Source organism: Ascaphus truei, chromosome 13, assembly GCF_040206685.1.
Source record: "Ascaphus truei isolate aAscTru1 chromosome 13, aAscTru1.hap1, whole genome shotgun sequence".
Lineage (NCBI taxonomy): Eukaryota > Metazoa > Chordata > Amphibia > Anura > Ascaphidae > Ascaphus > Ascaphus truei.
The window spans coordinates 48,702,609-48,723,084 of NC_134495.1; the positions used below are offsets into that span (position 1 = coordinate 48,702,609).

The 20,476-nt window shown below is 53.9% G+C and overlaps 1 protein-coding gene across 1 annotated transcript in view; it reads left to right on the forward strand.

The window, feature by feature from the left end:
- Positions 1 to 20,266, forward strand: part of RAB2B (RAB2B, member RAS oncogene family) — a 61,467-nt gene extending 41,201 nt beyond the window's left edge. Inside the window, exons 2-8 of the mRNA XM_075569132.1 lie at positions 8,631 to 8,702; positions 10,957 to 11,024; positions 16,479 to 16,561; positions 16,750 to 16,842; positions 16,943 to 17,054; positions 19,001 to 19,069; positions 19,215 to 20,266. Of these exons, the coding sequence (XP_075425247.1) occupies positions 8,631 to 8,702; positions 10,957 to 11,024; positions 16,479 to 16,561; positions 16,750 to 16,842; positions 16,943 to 17,054; positions 19,001 to 19,069; positions 19,215 to 19,319 (602 nt within the window). The 3' untranslated portion in view covers positions 19,320 to 20,266. The remainder of the gene's footprint in view (positions 1 to 8,630; positions 8,703 to 10,956; positions 11,025 to 16,478; positions 16,562 to 16,749; positions 16,843 to 16,942; positions 17,055 to 19,000; positions 19,070 to 19,214) is intronic.
- The last annotated feature ends 210 nt before the right edge of the window (positions 20,267 to 20,476 follow it).

Genomic DNA, 20,476 nt, shown 5'->3' on the forward strand with positions numbered 1-20,476 from the left:
CGCCGTCTCTATACACACACGCAGTGACCGTCTCTATATACACACGCAGTGACTGTCACCGTCTCTATATACACACGCAGTGACCGTCTTGTCTCTATTTACACACACACACACACACACACGCAGTGACCGTCGCCGTCTCTATATACACACACACACACACACACACACACGCAGTGACCGTCGCCGTCTCTATATACACACGCAGTGACTGTCGCCGTCTCTATATACACAAGCAGTGACCGTCTCTATACACACACACACGCAGTGACCGTCTTGTCTCTATATACACACGCAGTGACCGTCTCTATATACACAAGCAGTGACCGTCTCGTCTCTATATACACACGCAGTGACCGTCACCGTCTCTATATACACGCAGTGACTGTCGCCGTCTCTATATACACAAGCAGTGACCGTCTCTATACACACACACACGCAGTGACCGTCTCGTCTCTATATACACACGCAGTGACCGTCTCTATATACACACGCAGTGACCGTCACCGTCTCTATATACACACGCAGTGACCGTCGCCGTCTCTATATACACACGCAGTGACCGTCTCTGTCTCTCTATACACACGCAGTGACCGTCTCTGTCTACATATACACACGCAGTGACTGTCGCCGTCTGTATATACACGCAGTGACTGTCGCCGTCTCTATATACACACGCAGTGACTGTCGCCGTCTGTATATACACGCAGTGACTGTTGCGTCTCTATATACACACACACAGTGACTGTCGCCGTCTCTATATACACACACGCAGTGACTGTCGCCGTCTCTATATACACACGCAGTGACCGTCTCTGTCTACATATACACACGCAGTGACTGTCGCCGTCTGTATATACACGCAGTGACTGTTGCGTCTCTATATACACACACACAGTGACTGTCGCCGTCTCTATATACACACACGCAGTGACTGTCGCCGTCTCTATATACACACGCAGTGACCGTCTCTGTCTACATATACACACGCAGTGACTGTCGCCGTCTGTATATACACGCAGTGACTGTTGCGTCTCTATATACACACACACAGTGACTGTCGCCGTCTCTATATATACACACGCAGTGACTGTCGCCGTCTCTATATACACACGCAGTGACTGCCCCGTCTCTATATACACACGCAGTGACTGTCACGTCTCTATATACACACACGCAGTGACCGTCCCGTCTCTATATACACAAGCAGTGACCATCTCGTCTCTATATACACACGCAGTGACCGTCACCGTCTCTATATACACAAGCAGTGACCGTCTCTATACACACACACACGCAGTGACCGTCTCGTCTCTATATACACGCAGTGACCGTCACCGTCTCTATATACACAAGCAGTGACCGTCTCTATACACACACACATGCAGTGACCGTCTCGTCTCTATATACACACGCAGTGACCGTCTCTATATACACACGCAGTGACCGTCACCGTCTCTATATACACGCAGTGACCGTCGCCGTCTCTATATACACACGCAGTGACCGTCTCTGTCTCTATATACACACGCAGTGACCGTCTCTGTCTCTATATACACACGCAGTGACTGTTGCGTCTCTATATACACACACACAGTGACTGTCGCCGTCTCTATATACACACACGCAGTGACTGTCGCCGTCTCTATATACACACGCAGTGACTGTCACGTCTCTATATACACACACGCAGTGACTGTCCCGTCTCTATATACACACGCAGTGACTGTCACGTCTCTATATACACACACGCAGTGACTGTCCCGTCTCTATATACACACGCAGTGACTGTCCCGTCTCTATATACACGCAGTGACTGTCGCCGTCTCTATATACACGCAGTGACTGTCGCCGTCTCTATATACACGCAGTTACCGTCGCCGTCTCTATATACACGCAGTGACTGTCGCCGTCTCTATATACATGCAGTGACTGTCGCCGTCTCTATATACACGCAGTGACTGTCGCCGTCTCTATATACACGCAGTGACTGTCGCCGTCTCTATATACACGCAGTGACTGTCGCCGTCTCTATATACACACGCAGTGACCGTCGCCGTCTCTATATACACACGCAGTGACTGTCGCCGTCTCTATATACACAAGCAGTGACCGTCTCGTCTCTATATACACACGCAGTGACTGTCGCCGTCTCTATATACACACGCAGTGACCGTCTCGTCTCTATATACACACGCAGTGACTGTCGCCGTCTCTATATACACACGCAGTGACCGTCTCGTCTCTATATACACACGCAGTGACCGTCGCCGTCTCTATATAGACACACGCAGTGACCGTCTCTATATATACACACGCAGTGACTGTCGCTGTCTCTATATACACGCAGTGACTGTCACGTCTCTATATACACACGCAGTGACTGTCTCTATATACACATGCAGTGATTGTCGCCTTCTCTATATACACACGCAGTGACTGTCACGTCTCTATATACACACACGCAGTGACTGTCGCTGTCTCTATATACACGCAGTGACTGTCTCTATATATACATGCAGTGACTGTCGCTGTCTCTATATACACACGCAGTGCCTGTCTCTATATACACACGCAGTGACTGTCGCTGTCTCTATATACACGCAGTGACTGTCGCTGTCTCTATATACACGCAGTGACTGTCGCTGTCTCTATACACACGCAGTGACTGTCTCTATATACACATGCAGTGATTGTCGCCTTCTCTATATACACACGCAGTGACTGTCACGTCTCTATATACACACGCAGTGACTGTCACGTCTCTATATACACGCAGTTACCGTCGCCGTCTCTATATACACGCAGTGACTGTCGCCGTCTCTATATACACACGCAGTGACCGTCGCCGTCTCTATATACACACGCAGTGACTGTCGCCGTCTCTATATACACACGCAGTGACCGTCTCGTCTCTATATACACACGCAGTGACTGTCGCCGTCTCTATATACACACGCAGTGACCGTCTCGTCTCTATATACACACGCAGTGACTGTCGCCGTCTCTATATACACACGCAGTGACCGTCTCGTCTCTATATACACACGCAGTGACCGTCGCCGTCTCTATATAGACACACGCAGTGACCGTCTCTATATATACACACGCAGTGACTGTCGCTGTCTCTATATACACGCAGTGACTGTCACGTCTCTATATACACACGCAGTGACTGTCTCTATATACACATGCAGTGATTGTCGCCTTCTCTATATACACACGCAGTGACTGTCACGTCTCTATATACACACACGCAGTGACTGTCGCTGTCTCTATATACACGCAGTGACTGTCTCTATATATACATGCAGTGACTGTCGCTGTCTCTATATACACACGCAGTGCCTGTCTCTATATACACACGCAGTGACTGTCGCTGTCTCTATATACACGCAGTGACTGTCGCTGTCTCTATATACACGCAGTGACTGTCGCTGTCTCTATATACACGCAGTGACTGTCGCTGTCTCTATATACACGCAGTGACTGTCGCTGTCTCTATATACACGCAGTGACTGTCGCTGTCTCTATATACACGCAGTGACTGTCGCTGTCTCTATATACACGCAGTGACTGTCGCTGTCTCTATACACACGCAGTGACTGTCTCTATATACACATGCAGTGATTGTCGCCTTCTCTATATACACACGCAGTGACTGTCACGTCTCTATATACACACGCAGTGACTGTCACGTCTCTATATACACACGCAGTGACTGTCACGTCTCTATATACACACGCAGTGACTGTCACGTCTCTATATACACACGCAGTGACTGTCACGTCTCTATATACACACGCAGTGACTGTCACGTCTCTATATACACTCGCAGTGACCGTCTCTATATACACACGCAGTGACTGTCACGTCTCTATATACACACGCAGTGACCGTCACCGTCTCTATATACACACGCAGTGACCGTCGCCGTCTCTATATACACACGCAGTGACCGTCTCTGTCTCTATATACACACGCAGTGACTGTCGCCGTCTGTATATACACACGTAGTGACTGTTGCGTCTACATATACACACGCAGTGACTGTCGCCGTCTCTATATACACACACGCAGTGACTGTCGCCGTCTCTATATACACACACGCAGTGACTGTTGCGTCTCTATATACACACACAGTGACTGTCGCCGTCTCTATATATACATGCAGCGACTGTCACCTTCTCTATATACACACACGCAGTGACTGTCGCCGTCTCTATATACACGCAGTGACCGTCGCCGTCTCTATATACACACGCAGTGACTGTCTCTATATACACGCAGTGACTGTCACCGTCTCTATATACACGCAGTGACCGTCTCTATATACACACACACGCAGTGACTGTCGCCGTCTCTATATGCACACGCAGTGACCGTCTCTATATACACACACACGCAGTGACTGTCACGTCTCTATATACACACACACGCAGTGACTGTCACGTCTCTATATACACACACACGCAGTGACTGTCACGTTTCTATATACACACACGCAGTGATTGTCACGTCTCTATATACACACGCAGTGACTGTCGCCGTCTCTATATACACACGCAGTGACTGTCACCGTCTCTATATACACGCAGTGACTGTCACCGTCTCTATATACACGCAGTGACTGTCACCATCTCTATATACACGCAGTGACTGTCGCTGTCTCTATATACACGCAGTGACTGTCGCTGTCTCTATATACACGCAGTGACTGTCGCCGTCTCTATATACACGCAGTGACTGTCGCCGTCTCTATATACACACGCAGTGACAGTCGCCGTCTCTATACACACGCAGTGACAGTCGCCGTCTCTATATACACATGCAGTGACTGTCGCCGTCTCTATATACGCACGCAGTGACTGTCGCCGTCTCTATATACACGCAGTGACTGTCGCCGTCTCTATATACACACGCAGTGACAGTCGCCGTCTCTATACACACGCAGTGACCGTCGCCGTCTTTATATACACACGCAGTGACCGTCTCTATATACACACGCAGTGACCGTCTCTATATACACACACGCAATGACCGTCTTTATATACACGCGCAGTGACTGTCTCTATATATACACGCAGTGACTGTCTCTATATATACACGCAGTGACTGTCGCTGTCTCTATACACGCAGTGACTGTCGCCGTCTCTATATACACACGCAGTGACAGTCGCCGTCTCTATACACACGCAGTGACCGTCGCCGTCTTTATATACACACGCAGTGACCGTCTCTATATACACGCGCAGTGACTGTCTCTATATACACGCAGTGACCGTCGCCGTCTCTATATACACACGCAGTGACTGTCGCCGTCTCTATATACACACGCAGTGACCGTTGCCGTCTCTATATAGACACACGCAATGACCGTCTCTATATACACACGCAGTGACCGTCTCTATATACACACGCAGTGACCGTCACCGTCTCTATATACGCACGCAGTGACTGTCTCTATATACACACGCAGTGACTGTCTCTATATATACACGCAGTGCCTGTCTCTATATATACACGCAGTGACTGTCTCTATATATACACGCAGTGACTGTCTCTATATATACACGCAGTGACTGTCGCTGTCTATATACACGCAGTGACTGTCGCTGTCTCTATATACACGCAGTGACTGTCGCTGTCTCTATATACACGCAGTGACTGTCGCTGTCTCTATATACACGCAGTGACTGTCGCTGTCTCTATAAGCACGCAGTGACTGTCTCTATATACACACACGCAGTGACTGTCTCTATATACACACACGCAGTGATTGTCGCCGTCTCTATATACACACGCAGTGACTGTCACGTCTTTATATACACATGCAGTGACTGTCACCTTCTCTATATACACACGCAGTGACCGTCGCCGTCTCTATATACACACGCAGTGACCGTCTCTATATGCACACGCAGTGACCGTCGCCGTCTCTATACACACACGCAGTGACCGTCTCTATATACACACGCAGTGACTGTCACCGTCTCTATATACACACGCAGTGACCGTCTTGTCTCTATTTACACACACACACACACACACACGCAGTGACCGTCGCCGTCTCTATATACACACACACACACACACACACACACGCAGTGACCGTCGCCGTCTCTATATACACACGCAGTGACTGTCGCCGTCTCTATATACACAAGCAGTGACCGTCTCTATACACACACACACGCAGTGACCGTCTTGTCTCTATATACACACGCAGTGACCGTCTCTATATACACAAGCAGTGACCGTCTCGTCTCTATATACACACGCAGTGACCGTCACCGTCTCTATATACACGCAGTGACTGTCGCCGTCTCTATATACACAAGCAGTGACCGTCTCTATACACACACACACGCAGTGACCGTCTCGTCTCTATATACACACGCAGTGACCGTCTCTATATACACACGCAGTGACCGTCACCGTCTCTATATACACACGCAGTGACCGTCGCCGTCTCTATATACACACGCAGTGACCGTCTCTGTCTCTCTATACACACGCAGTGACCGTCTCTGTCTACATATACACACGCAGTGACTGTCGCCGTCTGTATATACACGCAGTGACTGTCGCCGTCTCTATATACACACGCAGTGACTGTCGCCGTCTGTATATACACGCAGTGACTGTTGCGTCTCTATATACACACACACAGTGACTGTCGCCGTCTCTATATACACACACGCAGTGACTGTCGCCGTCTCTATATACACACGCAGTGACCGTCTCTGTCTACATATACACACGCAGTGACTGTCGCCGTCTGTATATTCACGCAGTGACTGTTGCGTCTCTATATACACACACACAGTGACTGTCGCCGTCTCTATATACACACACGCAGTGACTGTCGCCGTCTCTATATACACACGCAGTGACCGTCTCTGTCTACATATACACACGCAGTGACTGTCGCCGTCTGTATATACACGCAGTGACTGTTGCGTCTCTATATACACACACACAGTGACTGTCGCCGTCTCTATATATACACACGCAGTGACTGTCGCCGTCTCTATATACACACGCAGTGACTGCCCCGTCTCTATATACACACGCAGTGACTGTCACGTCTCTATATACACACACGCAGTGACCGTCCCGTCTCTATATACACAAGCAGTGACCATCTCGTCTCTATATACACACGCAGTGACCGTCACCGTCTCTATATACACAAGCAGTGACCGTCTCTATACACACACACACGCAGTGACCGTCTCGTCTCTATATACACGCAGTGACCGTCACCGTCTCTATATACACAAGCAGTGACCGTCTCTATACACACACACATGCAGTGACCGTCTCGTCTCTATATACACACGCAGTGACCGTCTCTATATACACACGCAGTGACCGTCACCGTCTCTATATACACGCAGTGACCGTCGCCGTCTCTATATACACACGCAGTGACCGTCTCTGTCTCTATATACACACGCAGTGACCGTCTCTGTCTCTATATACACACGCAGTGACTGTTGCGTCTCTATATACACACACACAGTGACTGTCGCCGTCTCTATATACACACACGCAGTGACTGTCGCCGTCTCTATATACACACGCAGTGACTGTCACGTCTCTATATACACACACGCAGTGACTGTCCCGTCTCTATATACACACGCAGTGACTGTCACGTCTCTATATACACACACGCAGTGACTGTCCCGTCTCTATATACACACGCAGTGACTGTCCCGTCTCTATATACACACACGCAGTGACTGTCCCGTCTCTATATACACACACGCAGTGACTGTCCCGTCTCTATATACACACACGCAGTGACTGTCCCGTCTCTATATACTCACGCAGTGACTGTCCCGTCTCTATATACACACACGCAGTGACTGTCCCGTCTCTATATACACACACACAGTGACTGCCCCGTCTCTATATACACACACGCAGTGACTGTCCCGTCTCTATATACACACGCAGTGACTGTCCCGTCTCTGTATACACACGCAGGGACTGCCCCGTCTCTATATACACACGCAGTGACTATCACGTCTCTATATACACACGCAGTGACTGTCACGTCTCTATATACACACGTAGTGACTGTCCCGTCTCTATATACACACACGCAGTGACTGTCCCGTCTCTATATACACACGCAGTGACTGTCCCGTCTCTATATACACGCAGTGACTATCACGTCTCTATATACACACACGCAGTGACTGTCCCGTCTCTATATACACGCAGTGACTGTCCCGTCTCTATATACACACACGCAGTGACTATCACGTCTCTATATACACACGCAGTGACTATCACGTCTCTATATACACACGCAGTGACTGTCCCGTCTCTATATACACGCAGTGACTGTCACGTCTCTATATACACGCAGTGACTGTCACGTCTCTATATACACGCAGTGCTGGCCTCCGGATGTATAAAGTGAATGTGTCACCAATCTGTCTAGTTAGTTACATTTTGGGCCATTAGGAGCCGGAGGTTCAGATCTGAGCATTGCACTGACAGGCAGCCGAATTCCCCCCACCAAGGATCCACTGTCCAGCCATATGGTCTGACTAGGACACGCTGTGGCTATTGTCTTCTGATCTCTGTGTCTCCGCGCTCCCCTCTCCCAGGTGTGGGGAAGTCCTGTCTCCTCCTCCAGTTTACAGACAAGAGATTCCAGCCTGTCCATGACCTGACCATCGGTAAGAACCATTTACACTGGTAGGAGGATGCTGGGCGGCAGTGCAGTGCGCTGTAAGGGTGATCACTCCCATGCCAGGGGCCCGCGTTCTAACTCCCATGCCAGGGGCCGGCGTTCTGACTCCCATGCCAGGGGCCCGCGTTCTGACTCCCATGCAGGGGCCCGCGTTCTGACTCCCATGCAGGGGCCGGCGTTCTGACTCCCGTGCCAGGGGCCGGCGTTCTGACTCCCATGCAGGGGCCGGCGTTCTGACTCCCATGCCGGGGCCTGCGTTCTGACTCCCATGCCAGGGGCCGGCGTTCTGACTCCCATGCCAGGGGCCGGCGTTCTGACTCCCATGCAGGGGCCGGCGTTCTGACTCCCATGCCGGGGCCCGCGTTCTGACTCCCATGCAGGGGCCGGCGTTCTGACTCCCATGCCGGGGCCGGCGTTCTGACTCCCATGCCAGGGGCCCGCGTTCTGACTCCCATGCCAGGGCCGGCGTTCTGACTCCCATGCAGGGGCCGGCGTTCTGACTCCCATGCAGGGGCCGGCGTTCTGACTCCCATGCAGGGGCCGGCGTTCTGACTCCCATGCCAGGGGCCGGCGTTCTGACTCCCATGCCAGGGGCCGGCGTTCTGACTCCCATGCCAGGGGCCGGCGTTCTGACTCCCATGCAGGGGCCGGTGTTCTGACTCCCATGCCAGGGGCCGGCGTTCTGACTCCCATGCAGGGGCCGGCGTTCTGACTCCCATGCCAGGGGCCGGCGTTCTGACTCCCATGCCAGGGGCCGGCGTTCTGACTCCCATGCAGGGGCCGGCGTTCTGACTCCCATGCCAGGGGCCGGCGTTCTGACTCCCATGCCAGGGGCCGGCGTTCTGACTCCCATGCCAGGGGCCTGCGTTCTGACTCCCATGCCAGGGGCCTGCGTTCTGACTCCCATGCCAGGGGCCTGCGTTCTGACTCCCATGCCAGGGGCCTGCGTTCTGACTCCCATGCCAGGGGCCTGCGTTCTGACTCCCATGCCAGGGGCCTGCGTTCTGACTCCCATGCCAGGGGCCTGCGTTCTGACTCCCATGCCAGGGGCCTGCGTTCTGACTCCCATGCCAGGGGCCTGCGTTCTGACTCCCATGCCAGGGGCCTGCGTTCTGACTCCCATGCCAGGGGCCGGCGTTCTGACTCCCATGCCAGGGGCCGGCGTTCTGACTCCCATGCCAGGGGCCGGCGTTCTGACTCCCATGCCAGGGGCCGGCGTTCTGACTCCCATGCCAGGGGCCGGCGTTCTGACTCCCATGCCAGAGGCCGGCGTTCTGACTCCCATGCAGGGGCCGGCGTTCTGACTCCCATGCAGGGGCCGGCGTTCTGACTCCCATGCAGGGGCCGGCGTTCTGACTCCCATGCCAGGGGCCGGCGTTCTGACTCCCATGCCAGGGGCCGGCGTTCTGACTCCCATGCCAGGGGCCGGCGTTCTGACTCCCATGCCAGGGGCCGGCGTTCTGACTCCCATGCAGGGGCCGGCGTTCTGACTCCCATGCAGGGGCCGGCGTTCTGACTCCCATGCCAGGGGCCGGCGTTCTGACTCCCATGCCAGGGGCCGGCGTTCTGAATCCCATGCCAGGGGCCGGCGTTCTGAATCCCATGCCAGGGGCCGGCGTTCTGACTCCCATGCCAGGGGCCGGCGTTCTGACTCCCATGCCAGGGGCCGGCGTTCTGACTCCCATGCCAGGGGCCGGCGTTCTGACTCCCATGCCAGGGGCCGGCGTTCTGACTCCCATGCCAGGGGCCGGCGTTCTGACTCCCATGCCAGGGGCCGGCGTTCTGACTCCCATGCCAGGGGCCGGCGTTCTGACTCCCATGCCAGGGGCCCGCGTTCTGACTCCCATGCCAGGGGCCGGTGTTCTGACTCCCATGCCAGGGGCCCGCGTTCTGACTCCCATGCCAGGGGCCGGCGTTCTGACTCCCATGCCAGGGGCCGGCGTTCTGACTCCCATGCCAGGGGCCGGCGTTCTGACTCCCATGCCAGGGGCCGGCGTTCTGACTCCCATGCCAGGGGCCGGCGTTCTGACTCCCATGCCAGGGGCCGGCGTTCTGACTCCCATGCCAGGGGCCGGCGTTCTGACTCCCATGCCAGGGGCCCGCGTTCTGACTCCCATGCCAGGGGCCCGCGTTCTGACTCCCATGCCAGGGGCCCGCGTTCTGACTCCCATGCCTTTGCACTGTGTCACAGGCCCTGACGCACACACAGCCACCCCCGCTGATGGCCTTTCTCTCTGCAGGGGTCGAGTTTGGCGCTCGTATGATCAATATCGATGGAAAACCGATCAAACTGCAGATATGGGACACGGTGAGAGGAGAGCGATGGCCTAAAACGGTTGTTTTAGGGACCCCATCATCACAGGGCGACTCTAGCACGCTACGAAATCCACTTCTTGCAGTCTAAAGAGCCACGCAAAACACAGACACTACTGTGTGTCAATTCCAGTCTTATACCTGGGGTAATATAATGTGCAGTACACAGTGAGCACACAACGTGTGTGATCCCCACAGGTAGCGTGCCTTGCAGTACACTGTGAGCACACGTGTGTGATCCCCATAGGTAGTGTGCCTTGCAGTACACTGTGAGCACACGTGTGTGATCCCCACAGGTAGTGTGCCTTGCAGTACACACAGTGAGCACACCACGTGTGTGATCCCCACAGGTAGCGTGCCTTGCAGTACACAGTGAGCACACATGTCTGTGATCCCCACAGGTAGCGTGCCTTGCAGTACACAGTGAGCACACATGTCTGTGATCCCCACAGGTAGCGTGCCTTGCAGTACACAGTGAGCACACAACGTGTGTGATCCCCACAGGTAGCGTGCCTTGCAGTACACAGTGAGCACACAACGTGTGTGATCCCCACAGGTAGCATGCCTTGCAGTACACAGTGAGCACACGTGTGTGTGATCCCCACAGGTAGCGTGCCTTGCAGTACACAGTGAGCACACAACGTGTGTGTGATCCCCACAGGAAGCGTGCCTTGCAGTACACAGTGAGCACACAATGTGTGTGTGATCCCCACAGGTAGCGTGCCTTGCAGTACACAGTGAGCACACAACGTGTGTGATCCCCACAGGTAGCGTGCCTTGCAGTACACAGTGAGCACACATGTCTGTGATCCCCACAGGTAGCGTGCCTTGCAGTACACAGTGAGCACACATGTCTGTGATCCCCACAGGTAGCGTGCCTTGCAGTACACAGTGAGCACACAACGTGTGTGATCCCCACAGGTAGCGTGCCTTGCAGTACACAGTGAGCACACAACGTGTGTGATCCCCACAGGTAGCGTGCCTTGCAGTACACAGTGAGCACACGTGTGTGTGATCCCCACAGGTAGCGTGCCTTGCAGTACACAGTGAGCACACAACGTGTGTGTGATCCCCACAGGAAGCGTGCCTTGCAGTACACAGTGAGCACACAATGTGTGTGTGATCCCCACAGGTAGCGTGCCTTGCAGTACACAGTGAGCACACAACGTGTGTGATCCCCACAGGTAGCGTGCCTTGCAGTACACAGTGAGCACACATGTCTGTGATCCCCACAGGTAGCGTGCCTTGCAGTACACAGTGAGCACACATGTCTGTGATCCCCACAGGTAGCGTGCCTTGCAGTACACAGTGAGCACACAACGTGTGTGATCCCCACAGGTAGCGTGCCTTGCAGTACACAGTGAGCACACAACGTGTGTGATCCCCACAGGTAGCGTGCCTTGCAGTACACAGTGAGCACACAACGTGTGTGATCCCCACAGGTAGCGTGCCTTGCAGTACACAGTGAGCACACGTGTGTGTGATCCCCACAGGTAGCGTGCCTTGCAGTACACAGTGAGCACACAACGTGTGTGTGATCCCCACAGGAAGCGTGCCTTGCAGTACACAGTGAGCACACAATGTGTGTGTGATCCCCACAGGTAGCGTGCCTTGCAGTACACAGTGAGCACACAACGTGTGTGATCCCCACAGGTAGCGTGCCTTGCAGTACACAGTGAGCACACAACGTGTGGGATCCCCACAGGTAGCGTGCCTTGCAGTACACAGTGAGCACACAACATGTGTGATCCCCACAGGTAGCGTGCCTTGCAGTACACAGTGAGCACACAACATGTGTGATCCCCACAGGTAGCGTGCCTTGCAGTACACAGTGAGCACACAACATGTGTGTGATCCCCACAGGTAGCGTGCCTTGCAGTACACAGTGAGCACACGTGTGTGTGTGATCCCCACAGGTAGCGTGCCTTGCAGTACACAGTGAGCACACAACGTGTGTGATCCCCACAGGTAGCGTGCCTTGCAGTACACAGTGAGCACACAACGTGTGTGTGATCCCACAGGTAGCGTGCCTTGCAGTACACTGTGAGCACACAACGTGTGTGATCCCCACAGGTAGTGTGCCTTGCAGTACACAGTGAGCACACAACGTGTGTGTGATCCCCACAGGTAGCGTGCCTTGCAGTACACAGTGAGCACACAACGTGTGCGATCCCCACAGGTAGTGTGCCTTGCAGTACACAGTGAGCACACGTGTGTGTGATCCCCACAGGTAGCGTGCCTTGCAGTACACAGTGAGCACACGTGTGTGTGATCCCCACAGGTAGCGTGCCTTGCAGTACACAGTGAGCACACGTGTGTGTGATCCCCACAGGTAGCGTGCCTTGCAGTACACAGTGAGCACACGTGTGTGTGAACCCCACAGGTAGCGTGCCTTGCAGTACACAGTGAGCACACGTGTGTGATCCCCACAGGTAGCGTGCCTTGCAGTACACAGTGAGCACACAACGTGTGTGATCCCCACAGGTAGCGTGCCTTGCAGTACACAGTGAGCACACAACGTGTGTGTGATCCCCACAGGTAGTGTGCCTTGCAGTACACAGTGAGCACACTTGTGTGATCCCCACAGGTAGCGTGCCTTGCAGTACACTGTGAGCTCACAACGTGTGCGTGATCCCCACAGGTAGCGTGCCTTGCAGTACACAGTGAGCACACATGTGTGTGATCCCCACAGGTAGCGTGCCTTGCAGTACACTGTGAGCTCACAACGTGTGCGTGATCCCCACAGGTAGCGTGCCTTGCAGTACACAGTGAGCACACGTGTGTGTGATCCCCACAGGTAGTGTGCCTTGCAGTACACAGTGAGCACACAACGTGTGTGTGATCCCCACAGGTAGCGTGCCTTGCAGTACACAGTGAGCACACGTGTGTGTGATCCCCACAGGTAGTGTGCCTTGCAGTACACAGTGAGCACACAACATGTGTGTGATCCCCACAGGTAGTGTGCCTTGCAGTACACAGTGAGCACACGTGTGTGATCCCCACAGGTAGCGTGCCTTGCAGTACACTGTGAGCACACAGCGTATGTGATCCCCACAGGTAGCGTGCCTTGCAGTACACAGTGAGCACACGTGTGTGTGTGTGATCCCCACAGGTAGCGTGCCTTGCAGTACACAGTGAGCACACAACGTGTGTGTGATCCCCACAGGTAGCATGCCTTGCAGTACACAGTGAGCACAAAACGTGTGTGATCCCCACAGGTAGCGTGCCTTGCAGTACACAGTGAGCACACAACGTGTGTGATCCCGACAGGTAGTGTGCCTTGCAGTACACAGTGAGCTCACGTGTGTGATCCCCACAGGTAGCGTGCCTTGCAGTACACAGTGAGCACACAACGTGTGTGATCCCCACAGGTAGCATGCCTTGCAGTACACTGTGAGCACACAACGTGTGTGATCCCCACAGGTAGTGTGCCTTGCAGTACACTGTGAGCACACAACGTGTGTGATCCCCACAGGTAGCATGCCTTGCAGTACACAGTGAGCACACGTGTGTGTGATCCCCACAGGTAGCGTGCCTTGCAGTACACAGTGAGCACACGTGTGTGTGATCCCCACAGGTAGCGTGCCTTGCAGTACACAGTGAGCACACGTGTGTGTGATCCCCACAGGTAGCGTGCCTTGCAGTACACAGTGAGCTCACAACGTGTGCGTGATCCCCACAGATAGCGTGCCTTGCAGTACACAGTGAGCTCACAACGTGTGCGTGATCCCCACAGATAGCGTGCCTTGCAGTACACAGTGAGCTCACAACGTGTGCGTGATCCCCACAGGTAGCGTGCCTTGCAGTACACAGTGAGCACACGTGTGTGTGTGATCCCCACAGGTAGCGTGCCTTGCAGTACACTGTGAGCTCACAACGTGTGCGTGATCCCCACAGGTAGCGTGCCTTGCAGTACACTGTGAGCACACAATGTGTGTGATCCCCACAGGTAGCGGGCCTTGCAGTACACAGTGAGCACACAATGTGTGCGTGATCCCCACAGGTAGCGTGCCTTGCAGTACACAGTGAGCACACAATGTGTGCGTGATCCCCACAGGTAGCGTGCCTTGCAGTACACAGTGAGCACACAATGTGTGCGTGATCCCCACAGGTAGTGTGCCTTGCAGTACACAGTGAGCACACAATGTGTGTGTGATCCACACAGGTAGCGTGCCTTGCAGTACACACAGTGAGCACACGTGTGTGTGATCCCCACAGGTAGCGTGCCTTGCAGTACACTGTGAGCTCACAACGTGTGCGTGATCCCCACAGATAGCGTGCCTTGCAGTACACAGTGAGCTCACAACGTGTGCGTGATCCCCACAGATAGCGTGCCTTGCAGTACACAGTGAGCTCACAACGTGTGCGTGATCCCCACAGGTAGCGTGCCTTGCAGTACACAGTGAGCACACGTGTGTGTGTGTGTGTGTGTGATCCCCACAGGTAGCGTGCCTTGCAGTACACTGTGAGCTCACAACGTGTGCGTGATCCCCACAGGTAGCGTGCCTTGCAGTACACTGTGAGCACACAATGTGTGTGATCCCCACAGGTAGCGGGCCTTGCAGTACACAGTGAGCACACAATGTGTGCGTGATCCCCACAGGTAGCGTGCCTTGCAGTACACAGTGAGCACACAATGTGTGCGTGATCCCCACAGGTAGCGTGCCTTGCAGTACACAGTGAGCACACAATGTGTGCGTGATCCCCACAGGTAGTGTGCCTTGCAGTACACAGTGAGCACACAATGTGTGTGTGATCCACACAGGTAGCGTGCCTTGCAGTACACACAGTGAGCACACGTGTGTGTGATCCCCACAGGTAGCGTGCCTTGCAGTACACTGTGAGCTCACAACGTGTGCGTGATCCCCACAGATAGCGTGCCTTGCAGTACACAGTGAGCTCACAACGTGTGCGTGATCCCCACAGATAGCGTGCCTTGCAGTACACAGTGAGCTCACAACGTGTGCGTGATCCCCACAGGTAGCGTGCCTTGCAGTACACAGTGAGCACACGTGTGTGTGTGTGTGATCCCCACAGGTAGCGTGCCTTGCAGTACACTGTGAGCTCACAACGTGTGCGTGATCCCCACAGGTAGCATGCCTTGCAGTACACTGTGAGCACACAATGTGTGTGATCCCCACAGGTAGCGGGCCTTGCAGTACACAGTGAGCACACAATGTGTGCGTGATCCCCACAGGTAGCGTGCCTTGCAGTACACAGTGAGCACACAATGTGTGCGTGATCCCCACAGGTAGCGTGCCTTGCAGTACACAGTGAGCACACAATGTGTGTGTGATCCCCACAGGTAGCGTGCCTTGCAGTACACAGTGAGCACACAATGTGTGTGTGATCCCCACAGGTAGCGTGCCTTGCAGTACACACAGTGACCACAGAGTGTCAGTATTGTAACTATCCCACTCAGCTCCTCTCCGCTTCTTCTTGTTCCCAGGCCGGACAGGAGTCATTCCGTTCCATCACACGGTCTTATTATCGAGGTGCGGCCGGCGCTCTTCTAGTATACGATATCACGAGGTGAGGGCGGCCTTAAAGCATTCCTTCCCCATAGAGCTTACTCTCTAATGTCTGTGCCTGAAGCAAAGGGATGTTGTTACTCTGCAGGAGCTGGGTGAAGAGCTCTTGGGTTGGAAGACCCAATCAGCCGCGGGAAGCAGTGAAAGGGATTGTAGGAGGATGAGTTACTAACACATTGTGTCCTTCAGGCGTGACACATTCAATCATCTCACCACCTGGCTGGAGGACGCCCGGCAGCACTCCAGCTCCAACATGGTCATCATTTTAATTGGAAACAAGAGGTCAGAGCCGCCTCTGTCTTGGTGTCTCTCTCTCCTGAGTCGCCTGTGTGCTGTGCCCCTTTCTCTGGGTTTCCCTGACTCCCTCTCTCCTCTGACTCAGTGACCTGGAGTCCCGCAGAGACGTCAGGAAAGAGGAGGGCGAGGCCTTCGCTCAAGAACATGGGCTCATCTTCATGGAGACTTCTGCCAAGACAGCGGCCAACGTAGAGGAGGTGAGGGAGGGAGGGGGCGGGTGTGTTTGTGTGTGTGTTTCTCCCACTCCCACCTCCCCTCACTGTGTGTGTGTGTGTGTGTGTCGCCCTGTGTTTCTCCCACTCCCACCTCCCCTCACTGTGTGTGTGTGTGTGTGTCGCCCTGTGTTTCTCCCACTCCCACCTCCCCTCACTGTGTGTGTGTGTGTGTGTATCGCCCTGTGTTTCTCCCACTCCCACCTCCCCTCACTGTGTGTGTGTGTGTGTGTGTGTGTGTGTGTGTGTGTGTGTCGCCCTGTGTTTCTCCCACTCCCACCTCCCCTCACTGTGTGTGTGTGTGCCGCCCTGTGTTTCTCCCACTCCCACCTCCCCTCACTGTGTGTGTGTTTCTCCCACTCCCACCTCCCCTCACTGTGTGTGTGTGTGTCACAGTGTGTGTGTGTGTCGCCCTGTGTTTCTCCCACTCCCACCTCCCCTCACTGTGTGTGTGTGTGTGCCGCCCTGTGTTTCTCCCACTCCCACCTCCCCTCACTGTGTGTGTGTGTGTTTCTCCCACTCCCACCTCCCCTCACTGTGTGTGTGTGTGTGTGTGTCACAGTGTTTCTCCCACTCCCACCTCCCCTCACTGTGTGTGTGTGTGTGTGTGTATCGCCCTGTGTTTTTCCCACTCCCACCTCCCCTCACTCTGTGTGTGTGTGTGTGTGTGTGTGTGTGTGTGTGTTTCTCCCACTCCCACCTCCCCTCACTGTGTGTGTGTGTGTCGCCCTGTGTTTCTCCCACTCCCACCTCCCCTCACTGTGTGTGTGTGTTTCTCCCACTCCCACCTCCCCTCACAGTGTGTGTGTGTCACCGTGTGTTTCTCCCACTCCCACCTCCCCTCACTGTGTGTTTGTGTGTGTATCGCCCTGTGTTTCTCCCACTCCCACCTCCCCTCACTGTGTGTGTGTGTGTATCGCCCTGTGTTTTTCCCACTCCCACCTCCCCTCACTCTGTGTGTGTGTGTGTGTCGCCCTGTGTTTCTCCCACTCCCACCTCCCCTCACTCTGTGTGTGTGTGTGTGTGTTTCTCCCACTCCCACCTCCCCTCACTGTGTGTGTGTGTGTGTGTGTTTCTCCCACTCCCACCTCCCCTCACAGTGTGTGTGTGTCACCGTGTGTTTCTCCCACTCCCACCTCCCCTCACTGTGTGTTTGTGTGTGCCGCCCTGTGTTTCTCCCACTCCCACCTCCCCTCACTGTGGGTGTCGCCCTGTGTTTCTCCCACTCCCACCTCCCCTCACTGTGTGTGTGTGTGTGTGTGTGTGTGTGTGTGTGTGTGTGTGTGTGTGTGTCGCCCTGTGTTTTTCCCACTCCCACCTCCCCTCACCGTGTGTGTGTGTGTCGCCCTGTGTTTTTCCCACTCCCACCTCCCCTCACCGTGTGTGTGTGTGAATGACCACTTCTCTCTTTCATTTTACTCCACATTTTCACTTTTGTTGTTAACTTCTTTCTGTCTGTCTCCCACTTCTCTCTTTCTTCTCCTTTATCTACCCCTCTCGTGTCTCTCACACTATCTGTTCTCTCTCTCTCTCTCTCTCTTTGTATCTCTCACCTCTCCCCCCTCTCGTGTCTCTCACACTATCTGTTCTCTCTCTCTCTCTCTTTGTATCTCTCACCTCTCCCCCCTCTCGTCTCTCTCACATTATCTGTTCTCACTCTTTGTATCTCTCAGCTCTCCCCCCTCTCACATTATCTGTTCTCACTCTCTTTGTATCTCTCAGCTCTCCCCCCTCTCGTCTCTCTCACACTATCTGTTCTCTTTCTCTTTGTATCTCTCACCTCTCCCCCCTCTCGTCTCTCTCACACTATCTGTTCTCTTTCTCTTTGTGTCTCTCACACTATCTGTTCTCTTTCTCTTTGTGTCTCTCACACTATCTGTTCTCTCTCTCTCTTTGTACCTCTCACTTCTCCCCCCTCTCGTCTCTCTCAGGCCTTCATTGACACAGCTAAAGAAATTTACAAGAAGATCCAGCAGGGCCAATTTGACGTGAATAATGAGGTGGGTGTGTCCTGGTGCCACGTGCTGTATTAACCCTGCGAGTCTGTTACAGGAGGATCTGACTGATGGGAGCGTGGTCCAGCTCACTGTGAGACCCATCACCTTCTCCCCTTACACGCTTTCTTCTCTCTCTCTATCTCTCAAGGCGAACGGCATCAAAATAGGACCCCAGCAGTCAATAAACCAGCCCCTGGGAGGCGGGGCGCGGCAGAACCTGGCGGACGGGGCCGGTAACTCTGGGTGCTGCTGAGCCCAATACAACTGGCAGAATTCGATGCACAGAGGGGTCCAAGTCCCTGCTCACCCTATCTGTTCCCCTCTCTCACCCTATCTGTTCCCCTCTCTCACCCTATCTGTTCCCCTCTCTCACCCCCTCTGTTCCCCTCTCTCACCCCCTCTGTTCCCCTCTCTCACCCCCTCTGTTCCCCTCTCTCACCCTATCTGTTCCCCTCTCTCACCCTATCTGTTCCCCTCTCTCACCCTATCTGTTCCCCTCTCTCACCCCCTCTCTCACCACCCTCTATTCCCCTCTAACCCCCCCTGTTCCCCTCTCTGACCCCCTCTGTTTCCCTCTCACCCCCCCTGTTCCCCTCTCACCCCCTCTGTTCCCCTCTCTCACCCCCTCTGTTCCCCTCTCTCACCCCCTCTGTTCCCCTCTTTCACCCCCTGTTCCCCTCTCTCGCCCCCTCTGTTCCCCTCTCTCGCCCCCTCTGTTCCCCTCTCTCGCCCCCTCTGTTCCCCTCTCTCGCCCCTTCTGTTCCCCTCTCTCGCCCCCTCTGTTCCCCTCTCTCGCCCCCTCTGTTCCCCTCTCTCGCCCCCTCTGTTCCCCTCTCTCGCCCCCTCTGTTCCCCTCTCTCGCCCCCTCTGTTCCCCTCTCTCGCCCCCTCTGTTCCCCTCTCTCGCCCCCTCTGTTCCCCTCTCTCGCCCCCTCTGTTCCCCTCTCTCGCCCCCTCTGTTCCCCTCTCTCGCCCCCTCTGTTCCCCTCTCTCGCCCCCTCTGTTCCCCTCTCTCGCCCCCTCTGTTCCCCTCTCTCGCCCCCTCTGTTCCCCTCTCTCGCCCCCTCTGTTTCTTCTTCTCGTCTCTTTTATCCTCTTTTCAAACTTTTTTCTCCCTCGCTTTTTTTTTTTTTTTTTTTTTAATATATATTTATTACGTTTTTTGCTGTTACATGGCATAAAAATCTAATTCCACTTTCAAGTCCATTTGTATCATTTGTGTGAAGACAGATATATTAACAGTTATGACTGCGCTTTTGCTCCTTTATTACACTTTTTATATCAAATCAAACCTAATATTCCTTTTAAATAATGGTTACATAGTTACATAGTTACATAGTTACATAGTAGATTAGGCTGAAAAAAGACGTACGTCCATCAAGTTCAACCTATGCTAAATTTAGACAACAGA